Source organism: Nothoprocta perdicaria, unplaced genomic scaffold, assembly GCF_003342845.1.
Source record: "Nothoprocta perdicaria isolate Ctin4 unplaced genomic scaffold, notPer1 scaffold_2, whole genome shotgun sequence".
In the NCBI taxonomy this organism is placed as follows: domain Eukaryota; kingdom Metazoa; phylum Chordata; class Aves; order Tinamiformes; family Tinamidae; genus Nothoprocta; species Nothoprocta perdicaria.
The window spans coordinates 466850-494046 of NW_020455204.1; the positions used below are offsets into that span (position 1 = coordinate 466850).

At 50.1% G+C, this 27197-nt stretch overlaps 2 protein-coding genes across 3 annotated transcripts in view; both read right to left on the reverse strand.

Moving 5' to 3' along the window:
• The window catches only part of TPCN1 (two pore segment channel 1), a 42882-nt gene extending 20817 nt beyond the window's left edge, over positions 1 to 22065 (reverse strand). The window contains exons 1-6 of one of the 2 annotated variants that reach the window (XM_026037537.1): positions 21887 to 22065; positions 4702 to 4826; positions 2201 to 2377; positions 900 to 1013; positions 512 to 642; positions 22 to 110 (exon numbers count right to left, since the gene is read on the reverse strand). In XM_026037537.1, coding sequence (XP_025893322.1) covers positions 22 to 110; positions 512 to 642; positions 900 to 1013; positions 2201 to 2377; positions 4702 to 4826; positions 21887 to 21989 — 739 coding nt within the window. In that variant the 5' untranslated portion in view covers positions 21990 to 22065. Of the gene's footprint in view, positions 1 to 21; positions 111 to 511; positions 643 to 899; positions 1014 to 2200; positions 2378 to 4701; positions 4827 to 7732; positions 7783 to 21886 lie in introns of those variants that run through there. The other variant, XM_026037539.1, reaches the window with a different exon arrangement.
• A 4345-nt stretch (positions 22066 to 26410) lies between these two features.
• RITA1 (RBPJ interacting and tubulin associated 1) lies at positions 26411 to 27056 on the reverse strand (the record flags this gene model as incomplete). The annotated part of the gene is made up of 1 exon (XM_026037430.1): positions 26411 to 27056. A coding segment is annotated over one exon (534 nt), but the record flags the coding sequence as incomplete, so codon positions are not given.
• Between the last annotated feature and the right edge of the window lie 141 nt (positions 27057 to 27197).

A 27197-nucleotide genomic window follows, 5' to 3' on the forward strand; every position in this document is an offset into this window, starting at 1 on the left:
ACTTCTGGCGGCACAACTCACCCAGGATGGCGAAGATGACCATGAAGAAAAGCAGGAGGAGGAGAATATCAATAAATGGGGGGAGGGACTGGAAGATCTGTCGTAGGTTTCTGAAAAGGGAGAAAACCTTCTTGAACAAGAACTTGTGTGTGCTTCCACATTGGAATGAAGCCTTCCTCTCCAAAGGGAGGAAATAAAAATAACAGTGAGGAAATAAAAACAGATTGGAGGTCTTTTCTTCCCCCTACTTTCAGTGATTATACAGAGGAAACTCAGGACAGGAAACACTGTCCATTCTGCTGCTGCATGCAAGATGAACCTGGAGAGGCTTCTTGCACCAGTGACAGTACCACACAAGCACCCTGGACACATCCAAAACTACTAATGAAATTTCCCAAGGCGCTGGGTACACTTGAGTCCCAGTCACAAAACACTCAAGATCTGAAATGCCCGTGAGAGGCACCTATTTTCCCCAGCGCCCTCAGGACCAGGGTGCTTTTCCTTGACTCACCTCCTGACCGCGCCGCAGTACCGACAGTCCACCAGGAAAATACAGCGCAGGGCTCTGGTGATCCGCACGTGTGAGGTCTGGCGCACCAACACCACGATGGCCTCTATGAACTGCACGAACAGCACGCAGGTCTGCCAAAAATAAATAATATATTTGTAAGCATCTCAAGACAGCTACATTCTCCATTTGGGRAAAGCAAGGCTCCCACTGGACGCTCACCAGTTTGGGCGTTTCAGAGGTGGGAGGTGGCTCTGAAACCTCTCATAAATAGCTTGGCAGTGGGGACACAAGCCTAAACCTTCCCTGCTACTGTAGAGCCCAGCAGTTACTGTGGCTCCTTGGTTCCTAAATACGCTGAAAGAGAAACACCAGCAGGAAGGCAACTTACCTTCACCATGGTCCTTTTGTGCCTGATAAAGGTGTGGAAGCCCAACCACCTCATCTTCATGGAGAGCTCAAAGACTACCACGATTAATGCAAACAGCTCCAGGGTTGCATGGACCTGTTAGAATACAGCAAAGCTTAAGCTGCCCTTTCCAATTACACAAACAAGCAGAACACACTGATACTCTGCCTTTTGTAAGGAGCACGTGGATTTAACAGTAGTTTTAAGTAGTGGAAACCCAGAGAACCCAAGGCTACCCTTAAGGCTAGCATGGCATTCTCAGGCTTTCAAAGTTTCTGCATTTATTGCTCTGTGCTTTGTGCTACAGATTTTTTTCTCTATTCAGTATTAGTCTGGAATTTCCCGRAAATCCATGTTACTTTTAGAACTTGGATAGCATATCAAAAAGACAATTTTTTGATTCAAAACAACATACCAAAAAGACAAGCAACCAGCAATTCAAGCAGATGTATTTTGAAAGTTTAAGACTGCAACTTTTTTAGCAAATTGTAAGAATGAGATTGAAAACASAGAATGCCACACAAAGAAGAGGACAGAATATATATACACGCACACACACATATATATGTGTGTGTTTGTATGTATATATAAAATATGTATTTTTTTACAATCTGAGCTTTAGCTATAGCTCAAAACTCCAGTTAATTTATGCAGTCCTGACTCATCTTGAAAAACATTTAGCCCCACAGATGCTAAGCTCTTCTACAACTCTTGGCAAGAAATGGGGAGTGCGCTGATAGCCGTACACTCATCACAGCTGGTTATCCCATCTCTAAATCTGCACTTTGTGAAAATCACAGACAAAACTTCAAATTACTTAAACATAGAAGAGTCCTCTCAACATTACCGTTCTGATGACAGGACACAGGACGGTTCAGCAGCTTGGCCAAAGCTGCAACTCTTTGCGTTCTAGGAACCAGTGGGTAACATGCTGGGGTAACAGTGCCAGCCACAATGACTTTAAAACCACCCCTTCGAGGCCTCACAGGTTCTTGAGTCATCCCAAATAAAAGCAAAACTGACACTTCTCAAACATTTAAGAAACTTAAGAACCGCACCAGCTTGATAACACAGAGCAAGTGTCACTTTTGCTGTTGGCCTATATGCACACCGGATGAAAGAAAAGGATGTTTTGCTGGCTGACCAACTAACACACCTGGCTCTCGAGCCAGATAGTTCTTCCTRCTACTCCTCATCCTCTTCCTCTCTGTTTAATCCTCTTTTTTGCCCTAAGCCACCCTTGCAAAACCCGCCGACTTGCTCGGTTTGCCGCAGGCACTTACGTAGATGCCCAGCCGGAGCATGGGAACGGCTGGCGCCTCGCAGAGCGACAGCAGCAGCAGCAGCAGCGCTGTGCTCAGCTCCATCAGGTAGAAAAGGTGGTTGTGTGCAAAGAGGTAGGCAGCAAGTGCTTTGGCATTCTTGGGGTGGGTGAAGAACTTATCATTGTTTTCTCCTTCCTAGAGCAACGGGAAAAAGAAGAGAAGAGCATTAATCACTCCTGGTTCTCTAGCAGAGCTTTCCACCTGAAGAACACAGGTTTCTATACGGATTAGATTGAAATCCTAGCAGGATCTTGCTGCTTTGCAGCCTGACAGTGATCTGTTCATTGAGGAATGAATGCCACCCACGTGGGATATCCCCGTCTGTTCGAAAGGAAGTCCATTTCAGCAATGCAGCTCATTAATATCTACAACCTCCAGCTTCAGAAACCCTCGACTCTTTTCAAAATGAGAAAAGAGTGCTGAGATTTTATAAAGGTGGGCAAAATTCAGTCAACACACCAGCACAAACACTGTGCTTCATTTAGTTCCAATGCCTTCCACGTGTTTACAGACTTCCTTGGTTAAACTGCTCTAGGCCAGAACTTGAAAACACGCAGATAAGCTCCAGGGCACCTGGCTGACAGTTGCTCCTTCTTATCTTGGCCTTGCAAAATGTCTGGGAGAGAACACGCTCTGGAGCACACACACAGTGAAGGAACGTGAGAAGATGGACTCCTGGAAAAATCATCAAGTCTCCATGCCAATTAGTCGTTCCTCTTTAACTAGAAAGCTTAATTAACATTAAAAGGTCAGATACTCCAGCTCAACAGTTTGCTTGCAACTGATTTTAAACAGCTGCTTCATTACTGTTTTTACCTCTAGGACAAAGCTTAGTTTGCTTTAAAAGCTTGTGTGGGAATTTAAAAAGCGGAAGGTTTAAAAGCTTATRTGAGAAATTAGAGAAGTTTTTTTCAAGCAGAAGCATCCAACAGCTTCTTCCCTTTCTTGCTTCAATAGCTTAAGCAAGGTAGCTTTTGTCTCTTGCAGAMAACTTGCTCGTTCCTAGAAGCTGCTATAAAAGATCATTTTTTCCCCTAGCTGCAATGCTCTGATGCACACCAAATGCTTTTTTATTAACATCTTTCCAGGTAAGCAAATACTGTAGGGACAGCAAACTATTGCTACAGAAGTGGGGGGGGTTGTGACTGCAAATGGACAGCAAGTTCAAGAAACAAGATCCCCCTTAAGAAGGGAAAACCTCTCAAGATGGATGCAGAAAAGGGTTTCAAATGCTTCTCGTTGAGGCCACCTCACAGGCAGCCTCGCATTCTGTTTCAAAACAACCCAACAGTGCCAGGACAGCGAGCCAGGTTGCCGGCAGGACAAAACCCAGCAGCAAGTGCCAGAAAACACGAGCCCCTGCTCAAAGGCCGAGCTCGCCTGGCTCAGCAGGGCGTTCGCACTCACGCCTGACAAAACACATTTGCAGAACGAAAAATCGCCCAAATTCTGCCTCTTGGTAACCAAGCAATCCAAAACGTGGCTGGACAGCAAAGTCCTCTTATTGAGATAAGAGGCTCTTGCCTGCAGCTACTGGTTCAAACAGACAATCTGCACGCTCTTTAAGTGATGTCTGCTTGGTTTCAAGGACGTTGTCATTACGGCGCTGGCCAAGGCGGCATCATGCGCATGGGCAGGGCCGACCATCGGCTGCAGCAGCTCCATGAACCTTTACAGAGCATCCCCCACAACCAGGAGCTGGAGAAAGCCCAAGGGGTTGGTGCTACCCTTGCATGGTCACTGCTGCTCTACATAGAGCTAAGAGAGCTGATGTTATTATTAAAGTCCATGCTAAGGGTTTTAAGGGTGTGAGGAGTGATACTTCCATCCTGTGGGGCAGCAGAAGGGAGGGAAGGATCATTTCAATCACCTTACAGTAGCATAGGCAACAACCCTGCCTGGATCCAGTCCACCTCATGCTGCAGTGCAGTCTTTGAGAGGGAATAAAGAGGAGGAGGAGGAAGGAAGGACAGTCATGGAATCAGCGATGACTGCAGAAAACCAGCTCTGGGAGAAGTGCAGATTTGGCAGGCAATTCGCTGCACCTGCAGAAGCTGTACAACAATCTTGGCAAAGATATTATTGAACTTTCCTGAGGTATATACATAGAGGATGTTGTGAGTTTTGTTGGTTTGTCGTTTTTTTGGATGGGGGGAGGGTTGTTTTAGTTTGTTTTTAAAGAGAAGGAGGCTACATTCCTCTTTTGAGTTGATCAGGCCTCATCACAACCCGCTCTCCCTCCAGGGATGAAGAGCTCCAACCTCRCTCATATTTTTTGTGTGACTGAAGCTAAGTGAACATCCAAGAGCCACTAACCAAACCTGAGAACAAACCAGGATTAGAATCTGCACTTCCTGCGCACAACGTGCCTCCCAAGGAGTCTTGACCCCAGAGCAACTGAGGAGGTGAAATGAAAAAAATGACCATTTTTACAGCGGGTACTGAACTGCAGGGCTCACCTGGAGGTAGATTGCTGCCTCCTGGTAGTTCATCTCCCAGTTGTGTTGGGCAGAGCTTTGCTGCGCACAGCAGTCGCCCGCAGCAGGGCTGGATGCATCATGAACGCCGTCGTAGCTCCCTCCATCTGCATCAATACAAGAAAGGAAAATTTGATTTACAATTAAGCAAACTGCAAACGAGCCACACAGCAGGACCAGAGACAAGCACCGAGGAGCGGCAGAATACCCAAGAAACCCACAGTTTGTACGCACACTAATTGGGCTCTTCACACGCAGAAGCTTTCAAGCCACTCGAACCAAGCACTTGAATAGAAGAACATTCCCAGAACATCATCAGAAGAGGCAGAATCCCGTTTGGGATCAACGAATGCAGAACAAGCGGGTCTCCTGACTCAGGAGCTCAGGAGCTGCCGTGTTCACAGCTCAGTCCAACCACAAACAGGCAGCTGAGCAGCTCCAAGGGCATCCAAACCACAACACACAAGCRAGCTGGCCACAAAAACCATTGCCTTTTGGCACTGAGTGGGAAAAGACAGCATGGAAGAATTATGACTCCAACCGACAGGTAAAAAGAACTGCTTTAAGGGTAGAAGCTGTATAGTATTATTAGTAGAATTGTAGTATTTTCTGTAGACAGCCCGATTTCTCAGAGCTCTCCTGAGCCATTAAACAACACATCTTGGCAACACTTTCCTCGGCGGAGGTAACTACTAACATCCCGCTGATGAAAATAAACAGCAACATGAGTTATCTGCCAAATCCCACAGCTTAGCTTTGAAACTTTTTAAGAGCCTGTCTTTTTTTTCTGTAGATCACTATCAAACAATGCTTTATGGAACATACGTACAAGATCTCATAGCTATAAACCTCATTTAAAAGAGCATCCTATAAACCTCATTTAAAAGAGCATCCAGTTTGCTCTGCAGAAAAAAAAAATAAAATACTCCCCCAAGCAAAGCTGTACATACATCTTGCCCTCTCTATGGGAAGGGTATGTAGAACAAGTACATAAATGCCAAAATAATTCGCTAGGTTTTTTATTCTACAGTTTCAATGCAATAAAAGACACATGGAACTTGTGAAAAATACTATTGTTCAGAAAGAAATAAAGGGATTGGCACTTGGTTTCTTCTCCTGGAATGGCAGCTTTTATTATGCATCTGTGATGATGAAAAGTAATAGTAAAGAGAGGCCTCACAGCAATTCTTAGTGCCAGGCAGCCTACGGGATGGGTCCCAAGCGCTCGTGAGCGGCGAGACCTGCGGGGCGCCACACGAACCCTGCGCTGCCGCCGGCCAGGCCCCYGCTGCTGCTCCGGAGCCTCAACCCGTGCCAAACCCACAGGGTTCTCAGACAGGGCACGTGTGAAGGTTTTTGCCAGCCTCAAAGTGCTGATTTCCCCCTTGCCAGGGGCACAGAAGCTGTGCTGCAGCCGTTTGCTTTGCCCGTCTTGTGAGAAGGTAGCAGAGAGGGGGAAAAATTACAGCGAGACTCTTTTCTGCTCACTGGTAGCACGTGGCAGCTCTGCCGAGGCAGTTGCCTCCGACAAAATAATCCTCACTGAACAACTGATTCTGTTTTCCCAGCCTTGCTGCAGAAGCGGGGAGAGAATCCACGCCACAAATCCTCTACTGATCAAAAGAGATGTTATTGCACGTACCTGACAAGGAGCCATGGGAAGGGATCGAAAATCCCTTGGCCAGTGCAGAGCCACAGCTGCTTTTTTTCCCCAGCCAAGCAAATAAAGATAATACTTAGCATGTGAGACTTGCAAAGACTTCCCAGATCGCACGGCTTAATGCTGAGCGGCTGCAGCACAGGCCTGTTCCCCCCTTGTCTTCCGCAGCCTTTTGCTGTTCACCACCTGGCTGCATGTCTGGATGAGGCCAATTCCTCATCCTGTTTAACTCCTACGTGAGCACAGCTCTTGGGAAAACTGCACGTTGGAATTTGCATTTAGTCCCAGGACTGAAAGGATGGTCCTCTGGGTCTGTATTGTGCAAAAATCAGAAGCTTTACATTGCGAGTGCAAGGATTTTTTTTAAAGTTATTATTTATGAAGCTCTTATTGTATAAGTTTCAAAGTGCCAAGCTCTCCAAGTGCAGYCTGAGAGCAGAAACATTTCTGCACTTAGTGTCTAAGGGAGCTGCAGGAAGAACACGGGAATCTTCATCTGAACCTGTCAGTCTCACTCCTAATGATCCTAGTGCCCAAAGGACGGACACACCAGCTCTTTGGGGGAAGAGGGACACGTTAATTAGGTTATTTAAAATATTACTATGAGATTTATAATACCTACACAATTTTTAATACCTACACAATTTTTAATACCTACACAATTTTTAATACCTACACAATTTAAGAGCAGCAGAATGGATTCTGGAGAAACCAGCAAAGGTCTGCAGCCTTAGCCAAAGTCAYCTCATCCCAACAAAAAAGAAAAGCCAAAACTTCCTTTAACTTCTGAAGTAATTCTTTTACAAAGACAAACCCAACTTTGAAACGCATCCAATCTATGCTAGGAAAGAAAACAAAAATTACGGCATATTATTAGAAAAGTCATCCCTGGCATCTCTCTGCTCTCGCTGCACAAGAAACTCACTGCTCTGCAAAGAAGAGATGTCCCAGGGACACCAAGCGTGCAAATACGAAATAGCTCTCCAAGATGCAAGTCAAAAACAAAGGTTAACTCCAGAAACCAAGGGTTTTTCCTCCTGCCGAAGCCTGGCATCACCTTCCTAGGCACTGACAGAACAGAAAACRCACGGGCGCAGCGTTTCCTCGCAGCGCTGCATTTAGCAGATCATCTCCCTCCCCATCAGGTACCAGAAGGCTGATCGAGTATCCCCGAGGCAACAGCATCATCTGGGTAATAAATAATAATAAAAATAATAACAAATTTGAAAAGCATCTCGCTGTTTGCTTGGCAGCCCTCCAGCTAGCTAATTTCCTCAGCTGCTCCCCTGATAACGATGACACAGACTAATGGGAGCTCCGCTCGCGCCGCGGCGCTTCCCCGGCGGCAGTTACCATTAGTATCTAGCTCAATGAGATAGGAGGATCTCTCCACGGGGCTCCCGCAGTCCTCCAAGTAGATGGCAGGCAGCTCTCTCTCCCGCATGGCAGCGYGGGCCTCGGGAAGCGGGCACGGACACGCGGCGGATCCCGAGGAAAGGGCTTCGGGCGGCTGCTGCCCCTCCACGGGCCGATGCTCGAGGGAGAACCGCGCGCCAGAGGGTTTCACTCCGCTCACGGCAGAACTGACCGTGTTTTCCCCTCCCCTCTGAGGAAAGTGGCTCAGGCTTCGGTTAAACTGCTTCCCTATGCTGTCTTAAAGGCGGGATATTTCTAAGTTGAAGCTCGTCGAAGGTTTAGCTGCTGACAAGGAGCCCCGAGGAACGAGCGCGGTTGTAAAACTAAGGGGCTCCTTTGCCCTGCTCTCTTGTTTGGGCTTATGCAGAATTCGCTCCCCTCAGCGAACAGGGAGAGGAGGCAAAGTGCTGACCAGGCTGCAAGGAGTCTCCTCCACCCCTTCGGACAAAAAAATAAATAAATGAGATATTTGTGAAGTTCATGGTACAAAGGGCGTGACAAAGTTAAGCGAGCCGAGCTGCTCGCAGATGGCGAAGTTCCCTTCCACACTTGGGTAACTGGTCCCAGACGGTCCCTGAAAAGACAGAGAAGGAAGAAAATATATATATATTTATATATATATATATATAAAAGGAAAAGCAAAACCAGCTGGCTGCTTACACAAGGCATCCGGAATGATACTGCCGGGACTCCAACATTTCCATTCAGTGCAGCGGAGCGTACTCCTGTGTAAATAGTTTCCATATGTCATCATTACAATAAAAAACAACAACTAAAAGAAGAAAAAAAAAGAAAAAAAAAAAAAAAAAAAGGAAGGTGGAGCATGAAATTTCCACAGCCCAGACATCTCCCTCTGCAAAACAAGTTCCCTGCTTGAATGAAGGCAAGTGTCTCAGCCAGCTCAGAGCAAAGAGCCTCAGTACGGACGGACGGGACGTGGGCTGCTCCCCGGCCACCGCAGACCTGGAAGATGGAGCCGGGAAGGGAAAAGGAACAGGAAAAAAAGCCTTGGGAATCAGGAAAAAAAATGCCTTCCCCAGCCAGGCTATTTTATGCCCAACTGTAGTAAATTTGAGCATGGATGCCATTTCATTTYTCTGATCTTTGGTGTCTGCCTTTGTTTCAATTAAAAAACAAACAAACAAAGCCACACAAACCCAACAAATTAGTAACCAACGCAAACACACGGAATTATAAACAAACTCTACAGGGTAGCTCCTACATTTGCCTTAGAGCTCCCCCAATCTGGCTCTCATTAGCCGGTTTCCCAGATGTTCTGCTTTCTAGATGGTGCACACTTTTTACATGGTGTTAAATTGAAACAGCCTGAGATGCCTCTAATTAGCTCCTCCACAGCTCCAGCCTTGGCGAGGAGGTAGCAAACACTCCAAACCACGGCCCTTTCCCTGGCTTTCTCCTGGAAAGGGGAAGGAAGAGCTCCACGGAGCTGCTGGTTGCCTTCCTGAACAGACAAGGCAATTGGAGTATATATATTTGTAGTATATTTGTAATGAGCAAACTGCCCGATTTGCATGGAAGGCAGGGCAGCTACTAAAACTCAGCAAACATGCTCTAAGCCACCACTCATTCTGTCTACGTACCACACACGGCCTTAATGCAGCGCAGCAAAATTCAAGTCATTAGTCCCGTGGTGGGGGAAGGTCCAGCTGTCCCAGCTCGTGGCCTGGGCAGTTCCAGCACAACTGGAGAAGTGCCAGCCGCAAGGGAGAACGAGGAGGAGGACAGGGGAAGAGAAGGTAAACGGTCAGTTAACCATCAGACTCTTTSTTAATTAAATATAACCTGTTATCAGCTTCATCTTCCTCTTTTCAATGTAGGAGTCCCACACGGCTACAAAGGCCGGTCAGAGCTGCTGGCTCCCTCAGTGACTAAGCACAAGGTCGCAGGGAAGATGAAGGTGGCTGCAGGAGGACAGCAAGTGTCTTCTTGCTTTCCAAGCACGGAGGCACACGTGGATCTGGATCATCTATCCAGGAGGAAATATGGGAAGCTGCCTGGAAAGTGCAGCTGCTTCGGATCCCTGGCCGCTTACCTCGGAGGCAATGGAGACAATAAAATTGCTGCCTTTAGGCACTTGACGGCCAGTTCAGTTCGGTTTAAATATCACAGGACTGATCTTTTAGACTCAAAATAGATTTGTGCCCAGCCTGTTTTCTGGGGAGGGTTATGGGAAGGCATTGAGCAGCCACGAGGAAGTCTAAACAATTTCCTATCAGTTGTTGCCCAGGACAAAAAGAGCATCTCCAACCAAGAGCAGGGCCAAGCTCTTCCGTAGGAAGGCCAGGAGAGATAATGTAGGCCGGAGGATTTTGGGTCAGCATGACTGAGTTATTCCCTTCTGTGGTAACCAGCTTCAAGGAGGGCAGTGCACTTGTTGAGGTAAAACAAAAGGGGAGCAGCCTGCTGAGCACCAGAGTCAAATCAGGGCATGGATCAMKACGGCGGCGGCCACCTCAGACCTGCTCACGGGCTGGTGTCTCTTTGGCCTYGCGCTCCTGGCTGGTCTTGCTTTCGGMTGGATCTATGTGTGCAAGTATCAGAGTCGAYGGGAAAGCGAAGTAATTTCAACCGTAACAGCTATCTTTGCAYCAGCAGTTGCCTCCTCTCATCAGCACTCCTGCCAGTGGACATACTCGTGGTGCCGCATGTGAGAAACCCAAATGACCGAGGACGTGGTGACCCTGCTCTTCGGTACCCARCAGTACCCCACACTCTTCCTCAGGGATCACACACCTCACCGCAGCAGGAGCGCATGCCAAGACCCTCCTCTTGCTCCAGTCCCCTGGGCTCCTTCTCTCGCTGCAGTCCGCTAGGCACTCACTGTAAAATCTCAACAAATCTGCTCACTTCAGCTTCAGCYTCCTATTTAACCTCCCAAAGTTTCTGCAAACCAGACATGCTGCTGCTTGCTGTCGGGGGACAAGACAAGGGGAGTCCTCAGTCCCACAGTGCAGCCAAGAATCAGCTATTTCCCCCGCAGAAACAGGAGCTCACATCAAGTTATCACCCACRAGCGGCAGAAACCACACACAGGACGAGCACAGCACAGCAGGGCACTTTTTCAGTATTATTGCCCTTTATCAGCAGTGCTCCCCAGCTTCTTTCATTAAATTCAACCTCAGCCCCGCACTGTTTGAACACAGGACCACTGTGTCTGCGCCAACATCTGCACTACCACACTTAAAAACACTAACACACGAGTGAAACCCAGTGAGACAGGAGCCAAAGCACCCTAAGAAACTCTCTGGTCTCAGCAGAAGCAGTGTCTGCTGTTAACTCCTGCTCCGAGAGAGACGTATTATTTACTAATATTTAGATGTCCTTCAGTTTTCAGCAGTTTTCACTACTCACTGCAAATCAGGGACGAGCTACAACGATTCCCAACAAGATTTACTGCCTGCTCCACCTTTCCGGGACAAAAAGAGGCTTTTTTAAGGAACTAAAGAAAATAAAAATAATTGTTACAAAAAGGCTTCTAAGAAACCAAGGAGAGAAAGGAATAATATCGCTTCTCTTCAAGGGCCAAGACAGATTGGCTGGAAACCCTCATCTGGGCCATTTGCTGCCTCCTGCCTCCAGGGCACCTGCTCTCTAGCCAGAGTTATTAAGTGATGGGATTTGTTTCGCTTGCAATTTTACATGCGAGATTTTTAATCAGAAAATGTTTGATCACGACAGTATTTGTCACTTCTTCTGGAGCCATAGCAGCAAGAGGCACATCCTGGTCCTCAGGTTTTTAGGGATCAAAGATCAAGATTGGAATCAAACACGGCGAGATTTGGCAGGGCTTTCAGTTCTAACTGATCCTTTGTCACCACGTTACAAGCCATTTAAACCAGCAAAGCTTATATAAATATAAAGCTTATATAAATATATAAATTACATAAATATAAAAGGAAGTGCTGTAGTAGGAAATACATGGAAAATAGTATTGAGAACTAGGAATCCAGCTTGTGTGTTAAACCAAATTGCTGCCAGTTTCACATCCTCATTTCTGACCTTAACAAATGAATCCCCATACCACAAAAAGGAGAAGTCAAAGCCACAACAGAAGGATCATCTACAGCCTTGCATTACCCATCCTTTTAGCAACCTATAYATACCATAATCTTGTCTGCCTGATCACATCACAGTAACAACGGTTTTGTAGACACAGAGATAAGGTTATACCAYATCTGTCATTAAATATTGGAGCTGTTAAGGGAGTTATATGAAACCCTCAATTATTTCTATAAAACAAATTCTTAAAAAAAAAAAAAGTATCACACGTAACTGAAGTTAGGTGTCCCTGCTGGAGCAGGGGGGCTGGRCTAGATGATCTCTAGAGGTCCCTTCCAACCTTAACCATTCTGTGATTCTGTAAAGTTCATATTGAACCCAGTGGAGAAAAAGAAACTCTGCCTAAGGCTACATTCATGGGAGAGGCCAGACATGAAGTACGGGTACTTACGAACACAGACACATGTTTATAATCCATAATTTTTAAGGGAGCAACAGAAAGGGAAAGAGACAATACCAGAATCCCTCAGATGTAGCATGTCTTAAACACATCCTGTTACATAAAGGAATTTCCTCTTTCTGTTCCAGAAAGGGAAATGATTGCCTCACAGTTTTAACATGCTAAAGATCTGCTTCAGCATCGGGAACAGCACAGGGTCAGCACTTTAAGAGCATGTTCTTCATTTTAATTCTCCAAAGCAGGGCTCTTGGATTTTCCTGATGCCATTTGGAAAGAAGGTTGTCTGAGCTGCAGTGTGGSCCTTCGAACAACACTGCTGTGCCGCCAGGTTTGATTTCCAGCTACGCTCAGCAGCTGTTCTCCAGAGCAGCAAAGAGGATCCGTTCTGCTCCCGTGAGAATCCCCTACAGCCCGAGCTGCAAACCCCAGGCTGGGCGACTGCTCCTTGATCCCTGCTCAGCTGGGGTTGCCCTCRAAAGCACCCAGCCTCTGCAGAGCCTCATGCCCGTTTGCACCTTGGCACAAGCCCTGGGAGGCAAGAGGGTGACGAGCTGCACTTTGCTCCATTCCTTTCTGCAGGATCCAAGGTGCTCTCGGCTACTGGAACCATGGCSATCGCCTGGGATAACACCTACCAGSTGCTGCTCATCCACAGGCTCCGGTGATCCCTAAAATCCCACAAGAAACCATTTGTGGTGCCAGCACAGGAGCAGAACTAGAACAGAGTAAGTAAAGCCGCTATAAGGTATGTGCCATGCCGACCTTTCTGGTCCAGACAGAGAGAAAAGGGAGGAAAATGGGTGAAATCAAATTAGTTTCATGGCATAACTCTAGTGTCTTATTATACAGTGTGCAATGCTGCTGTGTGGTGTTAAGCTCTCCTTACCAGCTCTTCTGAAATACAACTCTATCGCATCTCCTCTTCCTCCTCACCGCTCCTTAGCCTGGAAAGAAGCTGCCAATACCTGAAGATGCATAACAAACAAACAAGGAGAACACCAGTCTAGCAGTGCATAGCTGCTCTCTATGTAAAATAAAGATCTGTGCTCATTTTGTGGGAACTGCAGCAGGCGGAACTGAAGAGGTTGCACGTAGCTGTTAAGCATCCCAGGCTGGAGCGGAAGGGAAGGATTAAACCAGTAGTTTGACGTCTGCAAAGCAGCTACCAAAGGCCTTTCCCTTAAGTAGTCCTTACTACGAGCCCTCCACTTCTATCTGATACAAAACTGTAGAAAAGTGGCCAATTCTGCCTTCCAAGTTTTCCAGCACTGCCAGCTCCTCCCAAACTTCTATGCAGCAGATCCAGACACTAATCTCGCTGTCAAATACACCTTGTTCTTAGCCCCAATTCCTCTGTCTTCAGCCAAAGGGATACAGCCTGTCGGATACAGCCCTGTTGGTATCTAGTTACCGTAGCCTCCTTCGGGGCACTGAATAACAGGGACCAGAGCCCAGCTAAGCAGGAGGCAGGGCACTAGACACAGGCCAAGCAGGATGGGACCATCACCTACTACCCTAAACAACATTCTGATTTGAACCACCAGGGAATACACTGCTTTCTTGTATGCGTCCCACACGTTCAGGTCCAGCTTATCTCGGTCCACTCCCACTCAGCCCTTCTCGCTGTTAGATGCAGGTCCCGCCGTTGGTCCCATCTGTAGTTTGCCAACCTCTACTGGGCTGTATTTTCAGAAAAGTCCTTTTAAAAGCCCCATTTGAGGCCAGCTCCTGTGCCTTGCACCAGGCACTGCTTCCCCCAAGCCCAGGTAACCAGAAACATTGCAAGAAAGGGGCTCAGTGCAGAAATGCTGTGCAGAACAGCCTGACCCTCTGTGCTCCTACCTGCAGCACTGAGCCCTTTCCAGGAATTCCCTGCTTGCCTTAACTGAGTGCASGGATGTATTTGGGCAGTGTAGGGAAATCCTGTGGTGGGTTAAACCGCTTCTGTGCGACCAACTTCCCCAAATCAGCTGAGGTTATTGAAAGTGTTCTCAAAGAAATAAATAGAAGGGAGTAGCYGGACTAAAATACAGACAACCACACATTCCCAGTGACAAACACACATTCCCAACAAAAAACAAAGGCAGCCACACAGGACACGAGACAGCAGCTAATGGCAGCCCCTGTTTGAGAGGGTTTAACACAGCAGCGTATAGAAGCGCACCCTCAACTCTCTTGCTGCTGACACAGGGGAAGAGAAAAGCCTTTTATTCCACACACACATCATCAGATTGTGAGAAAACAACTAACAAAAAGAACCATCCAAACAAGGAGCTGGATAGAAGTCTCAGATCCCCACGCTGAGCCTTGAACCGCAGCAGTTTTCCCTCCTCATCCTCGGGACGTGTCACCATGGCCCAAGGCACAAAGGGTCACTCCTTTTCCCAAGGATGCAAGCAGTAAATGCACACGAGCTCTCTACCCAAACGCTCGCTAGAAGCAGATGGATGAAACCCCACGGCTTGCTGTAAGGGAAGCAGGCATTTAAACATGCAAAAATCATTATGCTAAAGACACAGGGAGAGCCCTGCACAGTCCAGATCAAAAGCCAGAGACATTGAAGGCAAGAGAAAGACCCATCAAATTCCCTGCACTTTTCCCAGCTCAAGGATCAGAGATGGAGTGTTCTGGCCCATAAATTCTACTCCCAGCAAATTCAAGCTGAAATCCCCCGAAGGCAATAAGGAAAAGGCAATCAACAACAACTCTAACCACTTCACAGATGCTGCTGTTTAGTTTATACAGCACTTCTTACAGCACTGAAATGGGCAAAATGGGATTTCAACGCAGGGGGGCTGACGGCAGCAGGCAGGATTCCTCGGCGAAGACACCAAGGGCAAAAGAAGTTCTGAGCAGCGTCGCGCTGCTTCTGATGAGCGAGCCCAGCGTGCTCAGCCCTCGCTCATTTGAATCTGCCAGCGAGCGAGCCCRGCTCCAGCGAACACCCTGCATCCACAGGGCCTTAAAAATCCACGGGAACCACAAAAATGAGGTGGGAGGGGAAGAGAAACAGCCGAGCAAACTGATGCGTTCCCTGGGAAGCCATGAAAAAACTAATCRCTATTTGTTTCCAACTGCTGTTCCGCTTCCTGAGCCAAATGTTCCCAAGTCAGCTGCGGCGGCTGAGGAGTGACCGGTTGGAGCTGGAAGGGCTTCGCTTCAAAATTGCAGCTCAAACACTTTCCACCTCCTTAACATCTTTAATAGTTCAGGACCACCTGCCCGAAAAGCAGAGCCCTCCAGAGCCGCAGGGCTGGCCYTTGTCCGTGTGTTACACACCAAAACCCATTGGATCGGGCAGGAAWCACAGCCCGTTGCTCTGTTCTCCTAGCCAAAACACGAGCTGCGGATTAGGGAAGAGATGCAGGAAGGGAATGGGCCGCCTCCCTCGAAGCATCAAGGTCACCGACTTCACAACACGGGCTGAGAAGAGGCTCCCCGGCTCCTCCACCTCCCAAATGTGCAGTGAAAGTTGGGAACCATCTGCAGCGCTCTGGGAAACGACGGAGGAGGAAGAGCCATTTGAATTCGGAGCAACGGAACGTARCCCACATCTTTACCTTGCTGTGTGTGCGTTTAGTCACTCAGATTCGAGCAGTGCGGGGGCCCGCACAGCACGAGTCGGGTGTCGGGAAGGAGGGGAAAACCTGGRAAAACCATATCCCAGATAACAGCAGCCCTCGCTGCATCCTGGCTCCTCTCTTGGATGCTGCTCTGCAGGTACCAGGGTTCGGAGTGGTGTGAGAACCTCTCGACACAAACGCCTTTGTGAGCCCCAGCAATGCAATTCTGCTTTGCTCGAGTCAACAGCCACCAGCTCTGTCTTTCATTATAGCAGAATATTTAAGCACAGACGAGGCAATGCTGCCTTAAAACCCCAGTGCTCAGTGTAAACGAGATTCCAGGAGACTATGCATTGGGACACAGCAGCAGAATCACTTCTTCCCGCCGCTTCCAACATCACATCAAAGACAGCCAACATCTATAGAAAAGTAGCATTCACCTCCTTCCTCTGACTTTACAGAGCCCATCACCCAGGGAAACGAATTGTGCTGAAGGAGAAAACAATAATCTCCTTATGTTTGGGGTGCTCATTTCCAAGTTCTTCGCCCCTTACTCATCTCAGAGGCAGTTTTGCTTCCCTTGAATATTCAGGACAAATCATCTAGGCCAAGGAAGGATTACAGGGGCACTGGCAGAAGTTGCAAAACGCAACGTCGTTAGGTTGGAGAAAGAGCCTTTTGGAGGCGTAAACAATTCGCTGCTGAATTACCCCTTGTGCACCAGGAACATCCCACCGTATACAAATTTTTAGCAGGCAGTTATTAGGAAAAACAAACCATACAAAGAGCAGCTCGTCATAACAAAGCCATTAAGCCTACCGGTCTATTTGCAAGAAATGTGTAATCAGCACTTGGCAGATGAGACTTACGAGCCGCAGYGACGTTAGGTGACTTACCCTGGGTACAAGAAGCAACAGAAACAACCAGATTGCTCCTGGAAATGAGATCTCCCTGTCCTGCGCTCCGGCCACGCTTCGCCTCTAAATGCGGGAGCAGAAGCACTGCTACTGGAACTAATTAAAGGCAAATCAGCAGAACTAGAAGCCATCATGCAAGAAAATACCCTGCATATTCAGGAAAGTCACCACATAATCCAAAAGGCTGTTTAAAAACCTGGCTGTCACAGATTTTAGGATTTACCAGGTCAATTGCAAACATCCTGCTTGTTCTCTTTCCCCCCATCTCTYTCCCCAGCCCGGTTAGCTCCAACATTTCCTGCCTAGTGCACAAGCCCAAATAAGCATCTTCAAACTTCCACACAAGGATCAAAACCTTCACTTCCTGATGGATTTATTAAAGCCACCAGCTAGCTGACATTAAAAACACATGGCTTTCTTCAGAAATACTAAAGTCAGTCCACTTTCTCAGCAGTTAAAATGCTCCTCAAGAAGCAGAGCTGCTCAGAGCTTGTCTGGGGCTGCAGGACCTCCCCGAGCAGTTACTCTGCCGCGTGCTCCGCCTGGGTTTACATCTGGAAATCTCTTTTGTCCAGCACTAAAGGAAATGAGAGTAGGAGGAAGGCAGCCGGGCTGCTGGAAGGCAGGGACCTGCAGCACTGATAAGCTGGGGCTGTGCACTGCGAGCACAAAACTCACTGCAGATAAATCATGGTCTGGAGAAGAGAATTATATCCCCACAGGTTTCGTGCTGAGTACTCATGACATTAAAATCCAGGCTGCTCATGCATCTCAGAAGATCAACACAACCTGTTCCCACTTCTGAAGGGACGTGTCCACCTGTGTGTTAGGAAGTGGGGTACTCAGAGACCAGTTGGTTGTAAACAGTTTCCACTAATGTCCTGATAAGTTCCTCAGCATTTAAAACCTTCAAAACAGTTTTGCTCGGCCAATTCCAAAGAAGAAAGAACAGCTTGAAAAGCCTCTTCACAAACTCCAATGAGGAGCTAGGCACAAGAGAACAGCAAAGCAAGGGTGCAACCCTCGTGCAACTGCTCCAGGATGCACAACACACACTATTTTGGAGACAGCATTGGAAGAGAAACAGTCACTGTCCACAAGCCCARCATGACCGGCCCCTCCACGCTCACTGACAGCAAAACAGCAGTTGTTTTACACACTCTGAGCTACCTTCTCCTTTGCAGCACTGCACAGGCACCTTCATCAACAGCTCTCTGCTTTCTACCCCAAACGCCAGGGWCTCTTTGGCTTTCCTGAGAACTTGCTCCTCAAGCAGCAGGAACCAACTTTGTGAGGCTCAGCTGGAACATTAACATTCAAAGTTAAAACTTCTTGGTTTGCAACAATCCTGTTGGAAAACACCACACTTTGCTGCTGTCCCCGCCACAGACACAGGATAATTCGTTTTTCCCTCAATAGCAGATGCAGCTGCTTTGCTGTAAAAGCCCAGAGTTGAGAGATGACTTCTTCCACTTGTCATAACCCATTGTGTGGGAGAAGCAAGCCCACAATTCCACATTGTTCCCTGCACCACACTTGGAGCTGTACTTTCTGCTCTGAACACACTGAAACTCCACTTGAGGCTCCAGCAATTTCCACACAGGAGGCAAAGGAGAATCTTGTATCTGATCTAATACAAGATAAATCAATGTACACTCATTTATTGCTGATAGTTCCCATCAGCTCAAGGAGAGACACTGTCCYAGAGTTTCAAGGCCATCCACACTGCCTTTGTATACAGAAAACATACCTCGCACTTAAAGATATTTTAAGCAGCTACTATGTTGTAGTAGTTCGGGTGAGAGACTAGAAATTGCTGTTTTCCCCCCATTTGCAGGGGCTCACTAGGTGACTTTGGGCAAGGTCGCACAACAACTCCATCCCAGTTTCCCCCTCCTATCAAACTCCGGTATTAGCAGCCATTCACCTCACTGAAGTGCTACGAAGCTTAATTAGAGCGTGCCCCACGCCGAGAGACCCTCCGATCAGACGCAGGAGGCAGGGGCAGCATCACGTTCGTCAGCAGAAGCCGCGGGTGTSGGTGACGACGGCGCTTCTCTCCTGCGGCTGTTAAAGCCTGCAGGAAAAACTCCCCAGCACCCCGTCCTGCACGCTGTGCTCAGAGCAGACACTGCACCCCACGGGGCATGTTTGCCTGCAGGTGACCTGAATTCCAGCCAGCTTTTCCAGATTCTGACCAAAGGAAAGCTTCCCAGAAAACATCCCAGCCCAAGACACGGAAGGCAGAGTTTTAACATTCCTCCCCATGCAAATATTCTCCCCTATTAAGTGCTTAAGGGCTGTATCACCAGGGAGATTAATTTTTGCAGCTGGACATTTGCTTTAAGAAGGTGATTTTCCACACAGTTTTCTCACTTAGCTCTTCATTCTAATCCCATAGCACTCATTGTACCCAGGTCTCTTCTGCCAACTGGGAAAGAAATATATTCAGGCACTTTAGTCGCTGTAAGGAAAAAAGAAATTAGCAATAAGCATCGTATCAGAAAACTGCATTACTACGTATTGCAACCAAGTAATTTATCTGTATTTCCAGATGACCAACATCCGGAGCACAAGACTACAAAAATCATTTGTCCAAGGATTGTAGAACTAGAGGAAACGGCCMCAAACTGAAGCAYCAAAAGTTCCCCAGGAACTTAAGGAAGAATTTCTTGACRGTGAGGGTGCCAGAGCCCTGGAACAGGCTGCCCAGGGAGGTTGTGGAGGCTCCTTCTCTGGAGATCTTCCAAACCCACCTGGACGCAGCCCTGCGCCCCGTGCTCTGGGTGTCCCTGCTGGAGCAGGCGGTTGGACTAGATGATATCTCGAGGTCCCTTCCAACCTTAGYGACTCTATGMAGGATCCCTTCTGAGCAAAGCTACACAACAGAAAGGTGAACAATGGCACAAATTTGTTAATAAATAAACAAGTGAAAGCTGGCGTATTGAAGTCATATATATTCAGGGTGTTAAGTGAGAGCTGATTGTAACAGACTAGAAAAGAGGTTTAAATTTGGAGAAGTTCATTCTCATAGCAGCACAGAATAAGAATCTAACTTTATTCTCAATAAGCTGGTACCTGGCTTAGCATCAAGGGTGATGCCCTTTCTCACAGCATCATCTGGTAAGAAAATAAGGATATTTCCTTGCAAATAGCCCCAGTTTGTACCAAAGGGCAAGTTTTTAAATAAAAGACAACCAAGAATCTGTAGACGGTTTAAATACAATGCTATGGTCAGGCACAGTAACTTCTCCAAATTCCAATTGAACTTTTTAATGCTAGGATGCAGGCATTAGGAAAACAAAGACAGTGACAAGGGAGCAGCCTCCTGATATGCCAATAAAAAAAAAGCTGCCAATAAAAAAAATCCATAATATTATACAGTTTTGTTAAAGTCAATCCACTCCTCACTGGGAAAAAAAATGAAGACAGGCCAGAGGGGAAACATTTGAATTCATCACAGTCTCCAGGAGACAGAACTTTTTTATATATATTTTCTTCCACAGTAGATTTTCTTTACAGGCAACAGGAAAGCTAGAATATATGTTCCCTTTCTTACACAAGCTTAATTTTTCTAGTGATGGTGTTAGCCTTCTCACTCACCAATTTAAGCTTCCCACTTGTCAGAGATAAACATGCCTTTCAAGTTGTTTATATCAGCCTGCCCGTTTTAATCTTCGATTCCACACTTTTGCAGTGTCCCACTGACTTCAGAAGGCTCTGTGGGATGCAGAAGCACTCGTACAGAATAGGCTTTATATTTTTTCCAGCAAATTCAACTTTAATGCTGATTAAAATATATTGCAAAATAACTGCTCTTCAATACCGAGCTCCAATAATTCCAGCAAATGAAGTCTCAGAGATCACACAGCCATCTTTTAAGCAAAAAATCTGTCCTTAAACATGTTTTCTRTATTTCAAGGAGAGCAGATTGTGGAATACTGTTATTTATTAGTATCTTCATTCTCATAGCTTTGCTTTCACACAGTCTCTTTGGCTCTAACTGGTGAAACCCATATAGCTTCTTCTACCCACCTGCCATCACTTTAAAGAAGAAAAAGAGGAGAGCAGAATGAATGGAATTAGTCACAAGGAGGCCTCAAAAGACACCTCTGGGTAGAGGAGGCATCTTTGCTTTTATTTAACTTAAAAATAGAAAGCTAAATTTTAAAAGACAAATGGATGGCTCCAAGTGGAGGTTCAGTGCTGGAAAGTGGGATCCTAGCCAGGGAAGACTTATTTATCAGAAATTTTAAGCCTATGGCAGCGAGGGCTTGTAGAGGCATCACAAGACTTGAGCGCACGCCTGCAATGTCAGCTAGAAGTCAGAGAGACGCGAAGAACCACACGGACGAAATACATCTAGTGAGGTATATGCAAAAAGAAAGGTGAACCTAACTAAACAGCTCCTGCTCCCACCTCATCTAATGTGGGATAAGGGTTTAACAGGCATACATGGAAGACAGAGCAATAGTTCTCTGAGAGGCCCTTTTGTTTTCCCTCTCCCAACTCTCATAAACTGGTTCTGTCCCACTGAACACCTGATGTTAGTAGAGATATCAAAAAAGAAAAAAAGTCTAGAGGGATTCCTGGTTCTTTGATAAAAGAAACCTTAAAAGAYTTACCAATATATATAGATTTCCTTATGGAAAAGGAGAAAAAAAAAAAGTAAACTAAAAATAGGCAAAACAACAGTTGCAAAGAATAGATACTTTATGGCTCTAGGGAAACTAGTGACGTAGCCACAGCTGCTGCCCCTGACAGCTCGGGACAGCAGAGTGACACACGGGTCCGTGCCAAGAACGGGAGCAGCTCTGGGCCGGCGCACGGGGAAGAGCGCAGAGCTTGAGGACAGGGAGGTCACCGATTACAGCGTGGAAGCCACGACGAACACAGGGCGGAAAAGAGATCTGCGGGACCAGTTGATCCAGTGCTCTCCACCCCACATGGTGCAACACATGCCACGAGTCAACAAGCAGCAGAAGAACCCCAACAACTTCCTAATCTGACTCTCCAGCAAGTGCTGAACGGAGAGTGAGGATCAGCTCAGGCAAAGGGGAGACCCGAGAGCTCCGGACGCGGCGGTGCGGGAGGCGAGCGCGGCGGAGCCGCCCCGGCCACGCAGCCTTACTTTCGTTCGGCAGCTCCTCGTCRTCGAGGGCGGCCGAGGCGCCGCTGCCGCCCTCCTCCAGCGTGAGGATGAGGGGGACGTCGTCGTCCATGCTCACGGCCATGCCGGCCGCGCGGCGGCTCCCGCTGCAGGGCCTTTGAGCGGCGGCTCCCCGGGGAAGACGGGCTGGTCACCAGCTCTCTCCAGAGAGTCTTCCATCAGGGGCCTCTTCTGGACACAAGGAGACAGAGGGCCGTGAAGCTGCCGGCCCACGCCAGGGTGCGTCAAACACCTCTGGTGACTCAAGGGCAGCTCGTACCCGAAAAGCTGGTTTTGAAGAGCGAGGCGGGCCTGCTCATTCCTGCCACGTGCCCCTGTCCCCCGGTTCTGCCGGGGGCCGGGTACCCCCACTCGTGTCCCTGTCCCCCGGTGCTGCCGGGGGCGGGGTATCCCCCACTCGTGTCCCCGTCCCCCAGTGCTGCAGGGGGCCGGGTACCCCCCACTCGTGTCCCTGTCCCCCAGTGCTGCAGGGGGCCGGGTACCCCCCACTTGTGTCCCCGTCCCCCAGTGCTGCAGGGGGCCGGGTACCCCCACTCGTGTCCCCGTCCCCCAGTGCTGCAGGGGGCCGGGTACCCCCACTCGTGTCCCCGTCCCCCGGTGCTGCCGGGGGCCGGGTATCCCCCACTCGTGTCCCCATGTCCCGGTGTTGCCAGGGGCCGGGTATCCCCCACGCGTGTCCCCGTGCCCCGGTGCTGCCGGGTATCTCCCCCCGTGGTGCCCCGTTCACGGGCGCTGCAGGGTGCCCCCCACGCGTGTCGCTGTCCCCGCAGGACCCACCTGGCGCCGCTCGGTGCCGGCGGTGCCCGCGGCGGGCGGCAGGGAGCGGGGCCGGCGGCACCGCGCGCACATGAAGCTCCCGCCGCTCCGCTACCGGTAACGTCCGAGCCACGGGTGCCTGCGAAAAGGAGGGGGGGGAATAAATAGCGACAAACTGCGCTCCCTCCGCGCACCGGAGCGAGGCCCCGCGCTCCGCCGCCAACCGGCGCCGCTCCCCGCCGAGCCCGGGCGCCTCCCCCGCCGCAGGGACCGCGAGTCACCGCGGGACCCCCCGAGTCGCCGCCATCGTCACCGCCCCCCCCGGCCCCAGCGCCGCGCACCGGCACCCGCCGCCGCTCGCCTCAGCGCACGGCGCGGCGTGGCCCCGCCCCTCCCCGCGACCCATTGGATGCCGCCAGTGCAACCCCGCCCGCATAGGCCGAGCCTTCCAACGAGCAGCCAATAGGTGCTCGACGCCCCTCTAGCCCCGCCCACCGGTGACCCTCCATCCCGCGGGACGCATCCGGATTATACCCCGCCTCCTCCCGCGGCTCTTCTCGCCGTTGGACCGCCCGGCCGCCCGTCTAGGCGAGCGCAGGCGCTGATTGGCTCGACGAGGGGGCGAGGAGGGCGCTGCTCCGCTGGGCCAAGCCCGCCCTCCGTRAGGAAGCGGCGCGCTGCGCCATTGGCTGCGCGGGGCTGCCCCGCCCCCTGGCGGCGGGGTCAGAGGTGAGCGCGGCTGTCGCGTAGCAACGGTCGCCTAGTGACGTGCAGGGGTGCGGCCTGGGCCCGAGGCTGTTCCATGGAGACAGGGCCCCCGCACCCCCCATAGCACAGGGCGGCCGAGGGACCGCGCAGCGACAGCACAGCACCCAAGCGGCCCCTGGAGACCTCTCCGACGTGATTCCGTCCCACGCACAGAGCCCTCCACCAGCTCCACGCTCTGAACCAATGGATTCCCTTTCAGCCGTGGAGGACCCCTCAGACCAAGGGCAAAAATACCTCGGGTGGGGCAAGATTCCTGAAGAATGTGCTGTTACGCTGAAGTATGATGATATGGGGGTCAAAGCCGGGCTGATTTCCACCTCAGGCTGCTTCCCACCAGGCTGCAGGTGTCTGCCGAGAAATGCGCATGAAATCAAGCTCCAAATCAGAAGAGCGAAGTGGACATGGGATAAATAATGAAGTAAATAAAAATATAAATAAATAGATTATAAATAAATAAACTATAAATAAAAATAGATAAAAGAGCTCCTTAAGTTCCCTGGCTGTTAAACAAGGAAGGCGGTGTGCCCAGGTGGATCCCCACCATGCAGCTCACACAGCACACGGCAGCGAGGGGCAATTCAGCATCTTCAGGGTTTTCCAGGGTTTTCTTTCTTTCTTTCTTAATATTTTTTTTTTTTTTTTTTTGGTTCCTGGAGGGCTGATAAACGCCACAGCACCTGGGAGCTCCCGAGCCGCCCTGTTCCGCAGGCGCATCCGCCTGCTGCTGGGGCCCAGGGTGCCCGCTCCGGCATCAGTGCCCGGACCCGCTGCCTCCATCTAGTGTCCGCGCGGTGTTTGTTCCGCTCCCTGCCCACTCGAGGGCCTCGCAGCTTGCGTGGCACCATCACAGCAGGCTCAGCTTTGTGTCGGCACCCGCTGCGCCTCCTCTGAGCGCCTCCAATTGCGTTCACGTTCCTACACTTTTTAACCACATGAAGAAACGCTGCTGGACGAGCAGCAAAACAAAATACGGAGAAGGTCCTGAAAGCTTGCAGCAAACTGCGAGTGAAGATCCTCACCTAGAGAGGTCTTGAATGACACCAGGGCTTGGGGGCTTCCCACTTGCCAGGATGGCTGGAGCACCGAGCACTGGTGGGACTGGGCAGAATTTGCCAACACACGTGCACGTTGCTGGCTCCCCTAACATCTTCCTCCATGTGCCTCACGTCAGCACATAAGCAGAGAATAAAACAGCTGCTGACCACCACCAAAATGGCTTGTCCGAGCCCTTCCGCAGGCTACTTTCTATTCCCAGCATGGGGAAGGAGGCTCCCACCCGCACCTGCATTATCCCATCCAAGCAGGGATGCTGTCTGCAAAGCAGGAGATACGGGAGGATTTTTCAAAGAAATATGAAAACGTTAGGACCTGGCACCTCTTGAGTTTCCCATCCAGGCATGAAGCCTCTTCTGGTCACTTCTGGTCTCAATACAGACTATGTACTGCATATACAATCATATATGTTTCACTTTCTTGGGAATTTAGGCTGTGCTATGTGCTACCATAAGGGGCAATACAGCCCAGGCACCTCCTCTCACATATTCTTTGCTTTAAAGAAAGAAGCAGTTTTTASGCCCGATATCCAGCGATTCTTTTGCATTCCCAGCTTGGGCGGCCGCCTCCCTTCCCATGGGAGGGCAGAGATCCTGGCTGCAAATCCCGTGTCACCTGGCCCGCGTCCTTCCTCTGCCTCCTACCTCTACTCAAAAAGGGGCACCTGAAGGACCAAGTTGCTCTTTTCCACCTCAGGAAGAGCGGGCGAGGATTCAATTTGCTACAAGAGTCTTTGGAGATATTAGCTATATCCAAGGGCTGTGCCCACGCACTGAAACAAGGGCCCAGATTTGCCTTAAAAGGTTTATTTTGGCACAAACCTGGCTCTGCTGTGACAGCACCTCAGAGTGCCCAGGGCCAGTCTCAGCATTTCAGTGCCCAGCCAGCAGGGCTCGATCCCAGRTAGCTGCTGATTTCACCAGGGCAGATCGAGCTCTGCCACACATCCCGTCGCTGTAAGAGCATCCCACCAGGAGAAGGGACAGGGCGATGCCATTCCTCACCTCTCCTCCAAATGGGGGGAAATTCCTCCCCTTGGCCAAAGGGGATTGACATTAAAATGTTAATAAATTAGAGCGAGTCCAGCAGAGAGCGACCAAGGTAGCCAGGGGCCGCAGCATGGGCCCCGTGATCAGAAGCTGCAAATAAAACCATCTTGTTGAGCCTGCAGAATGAAGGTTTGGGGAGGATCTCAGGGCAGCCCCCACAGGAGGTTACCAGGAGGATGATGCCAGGCTCTTTGCTGAGGCATGTGGCAAAGAACAGACAAGAACTGAAATACGAGAGGCTCTAGACGGACTCAAGGAAAAGCTTCTCATCGTAAGGGCAGCGGGCACTAGACCAGGCTGTCGGAGACRTCGGGTGGTCTCCAAGACCCAACTGGGTGAAGCCCCGGGCAGCCAGTTTGGCCCCACAACAGACCCTGCTCTGAGCAGTTTGGGCTAGAGATTTCCTACGGAGCCACCCAGCCTGAAGGAGGCTCTGACCRCACGGAACAGCAGGATGGAGCCAGACCCTGCTGCCTGACAAGTGGCCACCRGAGGTTCATGTCAGGGCACCAACAGACCCGAACTACCCTGGGACTTTCACCAGGCACCGTCTGCTCCACGGACCAGGAGCCCCATCCGTATGGAGGTCCCATGCCCCATCCTGCCCTGTGCCCTGCAGCGGCACCTGCATCCAGTCAGGACTCCTGCAATCTTGACTGCACATCCTGCACAGACAGCCGGACTCGTTATCCTGCCCCGTCTGTCTGATAATCCCTGGACAGGCAAACGAAGGCTGTAGCTACCACAGGGCTGTCCTGCTCCGGGAGGGCGCTCGCTGCCCTTGCGGTCACTCTCGGCTCCCTGCTCATCCTCCCTCCTGGAGCAACCCCCCGTCCTGCTGCTTCCCAACGGCTCCGTCCCTTGTGTGCAGCTGCAGGAGGCTCCAAGGACCTCAGAGACCTGCTCATTGGGACGTCCAGCCCTGACATGGATAAATTAGGGGTGTATTTACACAGAGAGGGGTGTTTCCGTCACTTCCARGGAGGCCTGGGTTTGCAAACATCCGTGGCCCTGGAGTTCCTGGCAAAGGCAGGTGCAGACACGCTGCTAGAGCGAACCCTCATCAGAGGGCCGCGGGGCGTTGCAGGAGCTGTCGCAGGACACGGCGTTTTGTGCTTGTCTGTCCTGGCGTTGCCTGAAGCCGCTCGGAGGCTGTCCGGGGTGTTCAGCCGCGTGAGGGACTGGGAACGTCCCCTGTTGGGAATGCGCCGGTCCCCAGGGTCCGGATCGCTCTCAGGCTGGTTCCAGATGCAGGATTTGCCCCTGCGCTCCGTGCCGAGGTTTCCTAGCGCCGGGGCTCCCGGGTGGACGGCTCTCACGGGCGTCTCCTTGGAGCGGGGCGAAAGGCCGGGCTGGTGCCGGGGKGCGGCCGAGGGGCTCCACAGCAGCGCACGGAGCTTGGCCACATCCTCCCTCTTCATCCAAGACGCTGCCCAGGCCGGATCCTCCCGCTTGCCGAACAGGGACTCGTCGCAGTAGGACGGCGCGTGGCTCCTCAGCCTTCGCGGAGAAGCAAGGAGAGAGAGASACGTGTTGCTGTGCAGGACGGGGGAGACGGCAGCGAGGCCCAACGCCGCGCGCCAAGGCAACGGGCACGGAAAAGGGGGGAACGGCACCGGAGCGGCCGGCTCCCCGCGGAGCGCGGC